Here is a 16,001-nt window from a genome sequence, read left to right as displayed (position 1 = left end):
GATTCTCAGGGAATGCATAAACTGAGAAAAGTATACATTAAATGAATAATTAGTTATAATTAGTTTTCTACTGTCTGCCACTGGTCAGACTCATTGCTTGAGCCTATATGTGACCCTAGACTGCAAAACCAGTTGTATGTAGCACAGGTATATTTGTAGCAATAGCCAACAATACATTGTATGGGTCAAAATTATCGATTTTTCTTTTATGGCAAATTTTTTTAGGATATAAAGTAAAAATCATGTTCCATTAAGATATTTAGTAAATTTCCTACCGTAAATATATCAAAACTTAATTTTTGATTAGTAATACGCATGCACGTCCTGATTTTGCTGAGTTAGATGTGTTCCTGGGTCAACATATTTTGTTGACCCTGGAACAACATTTTAATCCAAAAATTGAATCTTGACCACATTCCTACACCTAAACCTAACCTTACCCATAAGTAATCCCTAAAATCAGAGAAAATTATAGATGAATGACACTGATGCACAAGCACCAAACACTGATTGTAAGCCTAAACTTCACAAAAACTATAAACTGTTTTTTCAAATCTGATTGGTTGATCACAATGTTGTTCCAGGGTCAACAAAGATGTTGATCCAGGAACATGTCGTACTTGGTAAAATCAGGTTCTGCTAATACGCATTGCTAAGAACTTCATTTGGACAACTCTAAAGGCAGTTTTCTCAATATTTTAATTTTTTTTTGCACCCTCAGACTGCAGATTTATGGAATCTTTCAGATTTTCATATCTCGGCCAAATATTGTCCTATCCTAACAAACAAGCATCAATGGAAAGCTTATTTATTCAGCTTTCAGATGATACATTTGTGGTCCAGGGTCACATATAGCTATGTTGGACTGGATGTTCAAACAGAGCAATCTGATGCCACAGTGCTTACATTTTTTGTAAACAAAACTTCATATTAAAGTGATAGTTCACCCAAAAATTATAATTCTGTCATAATTTTTCTCACCCTTAGATCATTTCAGGCATGTATGACTTTCTTTCTTCAATGGTTGTCAACCTAAGAAGGACAAGGATTTAAAGGATGTATTTAAAGATAAAAATTTAGGGTCAGTATGATTTTTGTTCAGCCAGGACACATTAAATTTTTTAAAAAGTTAGTTAAAAAGTTATTGCAATAAATTTCTAATACCAAAAGAAAGAAAGAAAGAAAGAAAGAAAGTCATTCTTCTGAATTATTCCAATTAAATTTTCTTTTAATCAGAAAATCAGTGTTGTCATTATTATAGCTAAAATGTGAAATATTCAAAATAAATAAAATAAAATACAATTAAATTAAGGAAAAATATAAGATAAAAAACTAAAGTAGCTAACCAATATGTAAACTGACATACTAAAAATATACTATATTTTTTAATAAAAATAAAGCTATATAGAAATGTTTTTGTAAAACAACAACAACAAAATTACTAATACAAACTAAATTTAAAATTAAAACTGATATGCATTCTAAAAAAATGCTGGGTTAAATACAACCCAGCACTGGGTAAAATATGAACAAACCCAGCGACTGAGTTGTTTTGACTGTTTTGGTTTAAATGTTTGGGTTTAACTATTGTTTAAAAATTAATATATGGCTGACTTAAAATTAACCCAAAATAGGTTGTAAATTAAAAATCAGACATATAATTACTAGAGGCATCAGCAATAATCAAAAGGTAAACATTTATTAATAAGCAATTTAACTATTTATTCAACATATTAATAAATGTTCATTTACTGATCATAGTAATAATTTCAACCTATTTTGGGTTAATTTAAGCAAGAAATATAGTATTGTTTAAGCAACAGTTCAGTTAAATAAAACTACCCAGAAGGTTTAACATAACTGCTGGGTCAAAACCTAATCACTGGGTTTGTTCATATTTCACCCATTTTTTAACCCATTGTTTTTAACCCAGAATTGGTATATAAATTATATTAAATAGCACAGTAAAGAATCCAGAAAAACTGTTCCTTCTTTCTTCTGTATTGATGTGCAAATTAGATTTGTTATCTTACGTTTTGGGAAGATTATTAATGAATACCAAGTTTGGTTTCCTCACACAAAGTATTGAAAGACATCTGAAGACTTGGAATACAGAGCTGGTCATTGCTGCTTGCATTGTATGGAAAAGAACAGTGTGGAAACTTCATCACAAGTCATACAGGTTTGGAATGACAAGATGTTCAGGACTTATCTGACCATTGACAACTGTTGCATGTAATATTCTGCAGATAGAAGAGAAGAGAAGAGAAGAGAAGAGGCCAAAGGGGGAAGGGTGCTTTTGGGGGCCCTTCTCAGACAGACATGAAGGCCTCCTGGACGTTTCCTTTCTGCTGGACGGCCTCAACAAAGGTGCTCAGTCATGTGAAACTTAATCTTGAGCCCCCCGAAAAATCACCTTTGACCTTTCTCTGCCTTCACCCAAGGAGAAGGGGCCAGGATCGGAGGCATTGGAGAGAGGTCACGTCCCCCAAGACTCTGCCTGAGCACACGTGTGCAGACATATGTGTGTGTGCGTGTTCCTGTTTGTGAAAAAGAGGGAGCGCCCCTTTTACTGCATTTTTTTTCCATCCTAGACAAAACACAGACCCCAGCCTAATCCAGCAGTCCTCAACTTCTGTCTGGGCAAACATAGAAGCACCTCAGCCAAGCGATAATTCTGTGTGTTCCTGGGATCTTAAGGGGACGAGACTCCTGGAATCAAAAGGGTAAACAGCTGCAACCAGTCCACACGTCCAACTTCGCTGCTAGAGAACAACACATACTGTACACACGCACACACATGAGATTAACCTCATAGATCCCTGAGACGGGGGCTCCCCTGTCATCGATGCAAAGTATAAACACTGAGGCAAGACAGAACAGAGACCAGGGCATTCAAGAGAGTAACAAACTGGCTTTGTTCCAAAACTCTCTCACTGCGTATATAGTCCTTCTAAAGTGGCATCCTAGCTGACAAAAAACTGATTTGGAACACTGATTTGTCATACAAATAGCACAATACTCACACAAAGTTGCAAGTTGACTTGTCTCACAATTGATTTTGATAGAGTTTTGTGTTAGCGTGTTGCTAAGCTAACAGTACAAAACTCTAATAAGAGTAAACATTAAAATACAGGTAGCAACCTAATGTGAATGAAGTCCAAAAAACAACACAGTCTCATTGGAAAAACCTGGCTGCAGTGACATTTCCGCAAAATGACAATATGTTGCTTCTTGTGCGTTTCATGGCACATTTAGTGTTAAAGGAGAACTCCACTTCCAGAACAACAATTTACAAATAATTTACTCACCCACTTGTCATCCAAGATGTTCATGTCTTTCTGTCTTCAGTCGTAAAGAAATTATGGTTTTTGAGGTAAGCATTTCAGGATTTTTCTCCATATAATGGACTTCATTGGTGCCCTGATTTTGAACTTCCAAAATGTAGTTTAAATGCAGCTTCAAAGGGCTCAAAACGATCCCAGCCGAGAAAGAAGGGTCTTATCTAGCGAAACAATCTGTCATTTTTATCGAAAAGTCAAAATTTGTATACTTTTTAAGCACAAAAGCTTGTGTAGCACAGGCTCTGGGATGCGCGTCCACGAAACTATGAATTAGTAATGGGTAGTTCTTGAACGATTCTTTCATTTTGAACGAATCTTTAATGTAACTCGGGAAGAACGAATCATCTCGGGGAGTGATTCGTTCAGTCGTGCATACGCAACATCCTATTAGGTTCTGTACTGGAATTAGTTCACCTGTTTCGAGTCTTCGGGTTTTACGAGATGTTATGGGGCTGTCACGTGATGAAAGAACGACTCAAACCCAAAAACTTGTCAGATAAGAGGTGAGGTGAGCTAATCATAGACTAAAGACCCAGATAAACAACTAATTAATATTTTCTGTTTCTTATAGCATTTTAGTTTTATCTTGTTTGTAGTGTGATCAACGTTTGTGTGAGCAGTAGATGTGTTAGGGAAGTAACACATAACATTTTAATTATATTTTGCTAAAATGAACGAAGTGACTTGGAAAAAGATTTGTTCGTTTGTTTGTTAACAGTGTTTACAAACTTACTTGCACTTTCTTAGTCTTTGCATGTTTGCTTTGTAAACACTGGGTCTGTAGTTTCGCCTACGTTCCATATGACCCATCGACATGATTCAGTAGTACGTAGCGTCGTGAATGCGCATCCCAGAGCCTGTGCTACACAAGCTTTTGTGCTTAAAAAGCATAAAAATGTTTATTTTCCGAAAAAAAAAAAAGATTTGCTAGATAAGACCCTTCTTTCCTGGCTGGGATTGATGCTAAAAGGTTAATGCTCTATTGTCTTATCATACTACCTACACTAAAACCTAAACCTAACCGACACATGATAAAACACATTAGCAGAAGCAACTAGGGCTGCCCTCGACTAAAGATTTTTCTGGTCGACTAGTAGTCATTCATTTTAAGCATTAGTCGACTCATAATAATGAGCCTTTAATTAGCTATATAGACTAATACGCGCACGCAAAAAAAACAGAGCGCACCGGCAGTTAAAATAATTATGAATGCAGCAGGGAAAAACAGCAAGGAGACTGCATTAATGTTTTAATAATTTATTTTTAAACTAGTGTTTGTTTTCGGCTTAAGAGGTGAAGTCGGCAACACTGACTCGTCATCTCTGCAGTAGTGATGCTTCCGAAGTTTCGCGCTCAAGCTCACAGAGACCGAGACGGCAGACAGGTGCATCCTGTTTGCCTTAATTATTTTACAAAAGCGCAACATTTTGTTGTTATTCTGAGTGCACACAAATAAACATAGAGTCTTTACAGATTCAAAAGAAGCATTACTTTTATCTGTATGACCAAAAATGACAGAGTATTTTAAGAGAAAGTGACCGCACCTGCGCCTCCATCTGTCATGCAGTGAGCATGCTGCTATTCAGCTTCCACACTCTGCACGGACACTTGAATAGCATACGTTTTTCTAGGTTAACGTTAGATTGATCGGCCATGTAAAGTTGCTACTACATACATCTTTCAGATGAAAAGCCATATTTGAGGTCGATGACTGATAGGTGAGCATTTGGATGTCCTGCCTGATGTACTGTATTACCACATAGACCAGCTGTTAACGATCTGTCCGTCACAGATTGCATGACCTCGCCACTTCCTGTGGAATTTTTCTGCGACTACGTGACTAATAAAATTTTGGTCGACCAAGCCTCTTTTTTTGTAAACTAACGGTTAGTTGACTATTAGAGCAACCAAACTTGCTTCTATATTTCTATTTATATTACTTCTATCATGACTCGCATTTCACGGGACTCGTATACGAGTGCTCTATATCGCAAGTGCAATGCTGTACCAGGTGGACTTCCAAGCAAGTTTACTATGTCAGAAAAGCCATACATATGGAGTCGATTATGTGATGCAAACATAAAATTGTTATGAATTATTTTAAACACAAAATCAAATCGTTATTAACTGCTAACCTGTTGAAAAATCCAGCATTGCTGGTCACCAGCATAAGATGTTGGTTGCTGGTTTGCTGGTCCACAAACTTTTGTACCAGCTTGGAATCCATGCTGGTTTATGCTGGATTTTTCAGCAGGGTAATCTGCCCCAAAATCATAATTTGTGTGAAAAGGAATACAATTGCTGCTAGTGCTGCTGCTAGTGTTTATTTAAGCTGGAAACAAGTGAATGGTATGTATAGGTATGTTTACCAATGAGCCTATGCTTGCAAAATATGTATCAACTACTTGTTGAAATGAAGAAAAATACAAAACACAGTCCATAATATACTAGAAAACTGGTTTTCCAGATTTCTTTATCAGAAAGGTGTCTTAAATGGCAAAGGCGATTCTTTTGTGAGGCAAACTGACAGATCTTCCCTGAGAGCCTGAAAATATATTCTTTAGGGAGGGAGAGAGGCAGAGAGCAGAGGTCAGGACCTGCTATGGGAAAAGTATGCAGGCTATGCACGCTCTGTTTGGGCCCAGGATCCCTGTGACCTGCCATTGTTCACCCTTTGACATTGAACTTGGAAGAGGGGAGCAGAAAGCAGGCTCGGCTCTTAAGCCCCGTAAAACACATAGACACAAACATGCCACAACCCATAGTGCCCATCCCCAAGTCTTAAGGGCTTTTATCTCAACTGTCAACAGTTTAAAAAGCTGGATCCTTTTCTAAGGCTGGACTTTAATCACCTCTAGGTCAGTAAACATAAAGAGCTAAAGCAAGGGCAGAGAGATAGATAAAGAGACACAGAGAGAGAGATTACTTTGTCACGTTGGTGTCAGTCCACAAAGGAAAAGCAAAGAGTGCAGAAATGAAAGAAAAAAAGAGGCTGTTAAAGTTATAAAACAGACACCCAAATGACCACACAAAGCCTGAGACAAAAGATAAAGCAGCCAACTTCCGTCTTTTCGTCTGGGTCCAAAGCAAACACACCTGGTGTTAATACTCATGTGTACATATCCACTCGCATGTAGGCAGTGGTGTAACATAAAGGCACCAGCTTTTTTTTTGCACGCAGTTTCAATAAAAACTCTATTACATGCAAAAAGCACCCTTTATTTTAACTCAACATTTTTCTTATGTCTTTGTTCACACTTTTAAATCTAAGGCAAATCTACTTTCTTAATGGCCAACAGTGTTGTTAATGTCAACTAAAACTAAACCTATTAAAATAGTTTTCGGTAATTAAAATAATTTGAAATAAGATATTAGATGAGAAATAAAATAAGTAATGCATTTAAAAACATTGTTTGGCAAGTAACTGATATACTTTTAAGTAAAATTACTATCACTACTAATTACTACTAAAAACATTAACACTGAAATGGAAGTAAAATAAAATATATTTAAAAAAATAAAAATGTAAAAATTAATAAAAAAATTTAAAATATAAAAATAAAAGCAAATTTTCAAACTAACTGAAAATAACTGAAAATAAGTATTATGATAGTACATAAATAATACTATAATAACACTTGGATCAATTTAAATATAAAGCAGCTGAATGTAGTGAAACCATGGATAAAAAGAAAAAAATAACTAACACAAAGTCTAACAAAAAAGTACCAGTGACTGCTTTGTTTGTGTAATATGTCATAAAATAACCTTTTTTTGGCATTTGTTTTGGGGAAAATTTAGAGGAATGGATTTCAATTTTGTCAAATGTGTTAAACAGAGCTGAGAGTACTTCAGTATTGGTAGCTAAAAGCATAATCATATTAGGTTAGCTATTTAATAAAGAAACATGCAAGGGGGAAGCGTAGAACATTACGAATGACAGACAATCCAATTCTGTGGAAATCTGCAGGAGTTCTGTGGGCGTAGTTTCCGGGTGGGTCTGGACATTAATAAAACAAACCAAGACAAACTGTGCAGTTGTATTTCAAAATGCATTTTAAATGTATTTATTGACTCTTGATTCATTGCATATGACATCCATTCTTTCAAAGATGACTGGAATGTTTCAGGTTGTGGGGGAGACAGGGACAATTGAAAATAAAGAGGGAAACCCACTAACTATGAAACTTTACTGCATATCCAAAGGCCAGAGATCATAAAACCACCTGTTCCTCATCATCGTGTTATTTCAAAGAGGATTGCGTCAATAGACCATTGTATAGCCTTTTATCTGTATAACCCCCACATAGCTTTTAAACTCATTTTCAAGATCCATACATTAAAATGATTCTCACTATATTATCCTGCCAAGTTAAGGAGAAACGCAAAATGGTGGCAGCATGCTGAGCTCAACTACAGGTATTTTTGTACCTTTAAAGTGAACAAGGAACAGTCTGGAATTCTAGCCTCTATATAAATACTATCTTGACTACTCTTGATGAACAATTAAATCCAGATCTTCTCTACACACTGACATGGCAAACTGAAGTGTGTCACAATAGCTTTTGACAGACCATAAGTCAGCCCTATAAAATGTCAAATGTACTCCTACAATCTCATTATAATGCATCCTGAAGAACTGTGTATGCCAAAGGAAAAAAAGGAATCGGAAAAAAAAAAGAAATTCACATAACATTTAGTATTTACATAGTACATTTTAACCCACCAAGAAATGAAAATGAGCGGCAAAAAATGGAACACTTTAAATTAATTTCCTGTTAAAAACACCAAAGTATTACAAAAAAGAACCCCAAAACATTTAATCATTAATTCATTTTAAAAAGTATGATAAGAAATGGCTGTTTAAGCAGCGGGTTTGGAGTATATTCACTGAGATAAACATACACTGTTCCAACTTAAAGTCTAGCTTCTAAACGAACAGTTCAGTTTTTTTCTTTTTAAGCTCTTTTAAGTCCTTTTTCGCTGACTGCGATTTCTAATCTAACTCTATTTCACATAATACGTTGACACCTCATCAAGCTGTTCATATGAGAGGAAATATCTTTTAAGTGTCTCTTGTAAACAGGAAAAAAATTGAACAGTGCAGTTTTTTTTTTTTTTTTGTGCCATTGGAGAGCGGTTTTGTTTTATACTCAACCACCTGCCCGTAGATTAGCAGGACAGATACAGAGTTTTAGGCTGAGTGGCAAGTGCTATTCATAAAATTCACTATGGGATCATGTAGAGAATAAAAAGTCTGAATGTCAACTCGACGGGCACAAAATATGTGAACGTGGCTAAGTGCTTTACTAATAAACAGGGGTATATACAGTACATATCTTTAGAAACTGAAGTGTGTAGGATAAAAGAAAATGTTGTGGGAGTACACAACAGCTCGCAAGCAAGTTAACTGTAAAGTATTCAGACTTTCATCCAATAATGTGTAAATGTCCGGAAATACGTTCCTGCATTGCTCCATCAAAACTGGTGTTGCTAAACTATTTCTATTTCTAGCCAATCTGAGCTTAATTCGAAATGTAAAGGATTTTCAATCCAGACAACTTTTTAACAGCTTATTCAGGGACTGTTTGTAAAATTTTTGTGGGTGACCCTGTCAAGAAATGGACATATTTACATAATATGCTTTTTGTTCCATGCACCAAATAGAAATGATCAGTATACCCCAATGAATTGGCTATCTACTGAGTAAAACACATTTGCAGGGCTACGTTCTAAAAAACCTTCATAGAAAACCCAAAGAAACATTGAGACCCTAAGTTAAAAGAAAACTTACTAATGTACCTGTCCGTTTGATAACAAAACACAAGGTCAAATCTCACCAAGGCATGAACATGCCAAAAAAAGAATCGTACTTAAAGAAACACAACATGTCATACTAGTAAATGATATACACTTTTGCTGGATTCCTGCATTTAGCGAATTCACAATAGGTACTTGATGCAAGAACCTAAATTTGCATTGAACATTATCCCCAGGCTTATGGCAAATGGCAGAAACCACAGATGCTTTAAACACCCAAGGCACTCTTTTTTTCACAAGCAACGATAAAAATTCAAACGTTTTTAGTATTTTAGTAAAATGTTACCATTTAAACGTTCGTCTATACCCCTAATGAACAGTGTAAACCCCAGTGTGAACGTAGGTAGTCAAAAGATTACAGGCTTAAATGACAAAATACAACTAGGTATGATATGTAAAAATTAATTGTTTGCAGCATGAAATGTCCCGTTTGATAAAAGACAGTAACAACAGCAACACAGCTAATTCTTATCAATCAAGCTAACACACGAAAACATGCCAACCAGTAAGAAAAGAAGTACAAAACATTAAGTTATTGCACATTAGAGGCTCAGAGTCTTGCGTCATTTTGACAATTTTCGGCCAGCTTAATGAACTGACGCTGTGCTTTAAATATTTTTTTCTAGGACTGCAAAAGACATCATAAAATTTACTCCGTTTTAATTTCAATGCTTAGAGGCCGATCGTTGTGCCATTTTTTCATGTGCTTCTCCAGAGTGCTGTAGACGCTAAAAGGCATGTGGCATATCTCGCATTTGTAAACGTCCTTGCCTGTCTGTCCGTGCGTCTTCATATGCCGTGTTAGCTTGCTGCTCTGAGCACAGGCGTAGCTACAAAGCTCACACTTGTACGGCCTCTCACCAGTGTGGCTGCGCCGGTGCACTGTCAAGTTGCTGCAGTTTTTAAAGACCTTGCCACAAAACTCACACGTGTCACTACGTCGACCATCCTTGGAGCTGGGTCGACCGGTGGGAAGGTGGGGTGTACTGGCCCTACTTCCCGTGCCACTGCGTCCAGAGGCTGTCCCTCCATCAAGCTCCCCAGGGGGAGTGGAGAACCTGAGACTTCCATTCTCCGAGGAGTGCTCTGAAGAAGTGGCGAAAGGTGATTGTCTTGAGTCCCCAAAGTTGAGAATAGGATCCTTGAGCTGGCGTGACGCTGCATATCCGGCCAGCCACTGTGAGTAGACGTTCTCTGAGTTGGGGATTGTAGTTGGAGTTGGAAGATCAAGGTCCTTTTCCACCTTGATGCGTTTGGAAACAGGGCTGTCGGATCCGGGACTCCCAGCAAGAAGTTTCCTTGAAAGGTCATCGTTTGGGTAGGAGGCTGTTCCATTTACAATGGCTCCGTATCCCTTGTTGCCTTGATCAGACTCTTGTTGGGAATCATCACCACCCATCTCACTAGCTGATCTGTGGTCCCCTCGTTTGTAAAGTTTTAGGGCATCTCGATAGTCCTGAATTCCCTCAACACTTTTGTTGTGTCGCTGTCTGTTGTTCTCATGGTGGCGTGCACCTTCTAGGCTCAAGCTAAAGTTTATATCATTCCTCTCCCCGGCCTCACTCTCATTCTCCTCCTCCTCTTCTTCTTCTTCTTCCTCTTCCTCCTCCTCTTCCTCTCCTTCCTCCTCTTCCTCCTCCTCCTCCTCCTCCTCCTCGTCATCTTCTTCATCTTCCTCCTGTCCATTTTCCGGTATCATGCCGTTGTTCTCACTTTTAAACTTTGCCACCACAGATTTAAGAGCATTGGTGGCACTGCTTAGCAGATCACTTGTGCCTGGCTCAGGTGAACTGGCAGTTGAAAGGCCGTCGTCTGATTTGGAGGTAGTAGAGGAGGATTTGTGCCGGTGAGTCTTCATGTGACGCTTCAACTTGCTGGCCTGAGTGCAGGCGTGGTTGCACAGGTGGCACTTGTAAGGTTTCTCCCCGGTATGACTACGTCTGTGGACGATTAAGTTGCTCTGGAACTTAAAGGACTTTCCACAAAACTCGCAAGACTTTGCCTTCACAGCTGGCACTGTTGGAGTTTGTTGAGTGGGTGTCGAGTGAGATCCGGAAGGAGAATGAGACGCCCCTGGTTGGAAAGGCTGCAGCAGCCGTTGCATAGGGCTAGGCCTGTTGGGCGACATGGGTGGAGAGGACCCAGCAGAGTTGCCTGCCAGTTCCCGTAGTCGTCTCGAGAAGTCCATGGATGGGGAGTCCAAGGGTACCGAATTAAGACGCATTACCCTGTCAAAGGCGCTTGGGTGGTGGGGGGCCAAAGCCAGATCGTCTGGGCTCATGTGATGCCGTGGTGGGGGACTAAAGAGTGGAGGTGTCCTGGGATATCGGCCTTCTCTGGGAACCGAGGACCCATCTCTGTTGGCTATCCTCATCAGGCTATAGGGACTACTGTCTGCCAGGTGTGCTGCATGGAGCGGTGGCTGTGAAGCACAGTCACCACCCATGCCTGGAGCGGAGGCCACCCGGGGAGTTAACGGGCTTCCAGGTTCGCTCTCCAGGTATATTCGGAAACCGTGGGTATTCTGGGCATGCTGTAGCAGGAACCAAGCCGTGCTGAAGGGCTGCTTACAAGTTGTGCAAGTGTAGCTGCTGGGCTCATCTTTATCTGCAAGACAAAATCAAAGGGTGCAGGTTAGTTTTCCATTCAGAAAATGTTCCTATTCAACTTCAAAGGCTCAGTAAGAACTCTCTATAGAAAGATGGCAAGCAAGTAGTAGTTCACACACATTTACCAGCACATTTATTACAAGGACAGTCCCTTTGGAGCAGTAAGTGTTTAGGTTCCTTGTGCAGCGGCACAATCGGGACAGCTCATAACTTTCTTGTGAAGGTCAAACCAGTAACCTTTCACTTTCCGACCCTGAGCATTAGCCACTCATCCACTGTTTTCGAAGATGCTATTATTTATACAGTAATGTTCTTGCCTTAAAATCTTGACATGATAAATCACAACTGTAAAGGCTAAACTCAACCTTTTGAAACTGGAGGTTTCTGCATGAACATCACTTCATATGTAAACTGCCTTGCCTGTCTCTGAGATATCTGACACAAAGGCCAACGCGAACAAAAAACCTGTACCCAATCAAAACACTTTTTTACTGCATAAGAGATGCAAGGGGGAGGCTGGTAAATTATGGATCATTACAATCTGCAAAAATTACAGTTAATTGCTGCCACCTGTGTGGGGTTTGACCTCCTCGGGAGATTTTTCCGTTATAAAAAGACCACTCTTTGCCTGTCTATTCTCAGGCTTACTTCAATTAAATCATATACCATTATCGAATGAATCATACGAGCAGGCCAATGCTTATATTTGCAGAATTAAAAATACATGCTTTTCTATAAGACAACCATCATTACAGAGCATAATGTTCTTCATCACCAGTACAGCAAAAAAACTGGCAAAAAGTATTGGTGTCATTTTTGAACATCTTACACAAGCAAACACAGAGAGCGCACCCAAGCATTTCCTGTCTTTAAACACCTTATTAAAGGTAACTTTTGGTGGGGATCCAAGTTTATTTGATTTTAGATTTCAGTTGTTGAGTTTTCTAAACTCCAGCGAACAACAAATCCACTACAGTTCATGGTAACCGGTATGACAGCAATCTGCCCTAACTTGTAGTAGTGAACTAAAAATTGCAAATCGCATTCAGTGAGTAGTTCACATTCTTTGCATGTCTTTCAATGCATTTGCAGGGACGAAAACAAAAAGACGTTCCATTTCGTGTACTGCTAAATCTAACAAGTCAAACACAGTAGTGTCCTAAAATGCTATGTGCAAGAGAAGTACAAGGCAGGAAGAGAAGAAAGAAATCATACTTAAGTTTGGACCAAGCAATCAAACCAAGTGTGAAAACAGCCTAAAATAAGGGAAGTGTTCTCGCTAGACATATAATCATCCTGCGTTGCTGACATTTAAAACACCCACCTCACCAACAGCGGCTATTACTTGGTGGCCTTGTCTGAGAGGCCGACTTATTGATTACATTCAACCTTGTTCCTTTCAGCACATGGCCGACAATCACATTTTCTTTAGTGATATGCTAAAAGGTGAGGGGAGTTATGGCAGAACAATTTGTGGGCATTTGTCCATCCAGATTATAAGAACACAACAGAAAACAATCGTTGCGTGTCCACTTGAAGCATCAGGAAAGATTTTTATGGTGTTTTAGGTGACTATATGTAATATAACAGAATTCCTTTCATACCAAACAGAAAGTCTAGAGGCAGTCTGTTTTTTTATTGTCTCTTGGTTAATCTCTCTTTGTCCTGGTCAGACTCAATGTATTGCATTGAGTTCCTGACCACAGACAAAAACCTATTTGACCAATAAAAACACTTCAAGGACATAGTGGTGCTATATGACATTTTTATTGCTCTACAAGACTTACGTAGAGAGCAATCACACTTGCATCAACTTTAACCTTTTGAGAGTCCATAAGACATTTACTTTGACAAACTCCCACAGATTTCATTTTTTAGTCTTTTTCACCTTTTTACTTGCACAAGGTTTATCTCCTTTTTGCTACCCATGAGCTGTGTTTAAACTGATTAGAGCAACTGACCTGTATTCAATGTATTATCCAATATATATTTGCAGATCTACCATGTGTAAAGACTTCTTTCCAGCTACAGATAAAAATACACGAACATGGTGCAACTTCTGCACTTTAGGTTATATCAGGTTATGCCTGAATCGCAGAGCACCACATGCAAGTCACTGCACATGCACTCAGACCTTTTATTATACAGTCCTTTTCTTAAATACACAAAGATAAGCATCAATGTAAAACCAAAGACTTGAACTTTGTGCTTAAAGGCTCAGATCAGAACATTTGACACCATGAAAACGAATTCAAGATTTACTATTTGAGGCTACAATTATGCATAATTTACCAGAAAATAATTACTCTTCACTCAAGCATCTGTGCCCTCACACCTGACCCTAGTTTAATCTAGACATGATTATTCTCATATTCAAATCAATGTAATGAAATGCTCCAAGTGCCATATGGATACTCTAGGGACAAGGTGAGAAAACCGTATTTGGCCACAAGAAAGAATGCGTTCATCTGGCAGCTGGTATATTCTTGTCAGTGCCCATAAACATGTGTTGGTCCAAGTGTTTAATTTCCAGTGATCTCAATACCAGCGCTGGACACACACCCTACCCCCCACCGCAAATTGAAAGTGTCTAAGAGGGTAGCCATCTTGGAATGGGGCCTCTCATAGAGCGCCAAGCAATGGGTCAGCAGTCACCTTAGCAACGCACATTAAAGAGGCGGACAGACAAAAAGGAGTGGACCAGACGGAGAGGTGAAGGGGATGGCGGTTTAAAGCCCACAGACGGGTGGAGGGACCGACTGGGGGAGGTGGCAGCCTGAGAAAAATAAAGAGGTGGCTACTGGGAAAGATGGACTGGACTAGTCTGCACAGGGCAGAGGTGGAAGTTTTGTTAGCATACAGGACCGTCCCACAGACAGAGCAAACACTAAAGCCTGAAAACCAGTGAAAAGGGGAGCATGAGGTTGACAGTTTGACTCCAGCAAATATCTACAACCAATAATGTGGTTCTTATGAAATACCCATTGGAAAATGATTAGTTCAACTTTTGATTCTAAATTCTGATTGGATAAGCCAAAGCTGTTGTAAATCAGTTAAAACAACCTTACGTACATGCTTAATTAAAGGGTGGATGTCACAAAAATATCTAAAGAACATGTCTGAGTGACTTCTAGTCACAATAAATAAGACTTATATTTTGCTCATAGAAATGAAAGCATTTTAAGGATTCATGACAATTAAGCACATGCCTGAAACAGGCTTAATTTTCTTTATGCAAAATATTTAATATGATTTTGTGGTAAAATGACAAATAGTTTTAGTGAGATTCATTCTAAAACTGTAAAAGCCAATGCATCCTAACAAGGCATGAAATGATAAAACAGAAAAAAATAGTTTTTTTTTTATAACCACACACAACCAGAAAGACCTTTTATTCAATCGCATTTCGCTTGCTATCCTCATCTATTATAAAATGTCATTGATCCAAAATCCTTTTTCACATAACTGTACATTAAACATTGCATATCTGCTGTTGTCGTTGACGATAACTCCACTTTGTGCCAAGGCTAACAACACCCTTAACCATGTAATGCATGGCCTTGAGTGGCGTACTGGTTTATTTAGAACTATTACTCTAAAGAGTTCCTGAAAGTCCATTAACACAGCCAGCTTTCTGCACTGATGTATAGCGTACAATGAGAGGTCCAGTATGGCTCTAAACGTTACCACCATGCCAACATTTCTACACTGCTCAACAAAGATTATTTCAAGTCATCCTGTCCCTTTCTTTGCATTCTCCTGATCCATGAGAGGACTACAGGCTTAAACGGCCATGTGATAGTCAGGCCTAGTGAGAGGATTCATTCAGAAAGCCCCCCTCAGGCAGAGCTCTGGTACTGGGACCAGTACAAAAAGACCAGTGTTCCCCATTCACATTACAGCCACGGGGTCAATATTTAAGGCTTCCCATCTGGCGTGTCCCGGGCACAAGTGATGTAGTAAATCAACCTAGAATTAAATGAAATAATTTATCCTATGCTGGCTTAAAATACCAAGTCCTCTATAATTAAGTCATTTATACACTGTGAAAAATTATTTTTCAAAGTTTTTGAACTATTTCAGTCTTTCAGTCTTTTCATGTTTAATTCAATGTGCCATTTCATTGTAATTATTTGTGAAACTTGCTAGTTTGATTTCTCCTATCCAGGCTTAAAGGGATAGCCCTTGATTTACTCACCCTCAAGCCATCCTAGGTGTATATGACTTT

The 16,001-nt window shown here is 38.7% G+C and overlaps 1 protein-coding gene across 1 annotated transcript in view; it reads right to left on the bottom strand.

Moving 5' to 3' along the window:
- Positions 1-7,395: 7,395 nt before the first annotated feature.
- Positions 7,396-16,001, bottom strand: part of bcl11ab (BCL11 transcription factor A b) — a 31,465-nt gene continuing 22,859 nt past the window's right edge. The window contains exon 3 of the mRNA XM_051113322.1: positions 7,396-11,771. Within this exon, the coding sequence (XP_050969279.1) occupies positions 9,814-11,771 (1,958 nt within the window). The 3' untranslated portion in view covers positions 7,396-9,813. The remainder of the gene's footprint in view (positions 11,772-16,001) is intronic.

This window comes from Labeo rohita, chromosome 6 (genome assembly GCF_022985175.1).
Source record: "Labeo rohita strain BAU-BD-2019 chromosome 6, IGBB_LRoh.1.0, whole genome shotgun sequence".
Lineage (NCBI taxonomy): Eukaryota > Metazoa > Chordata > Actinopteri > Cypriniformes > Cyprinidae > Labeo > Labeo rohita.
This window is presented reverse-complemented; position numbering and strand designations above follow the sequence as displayed.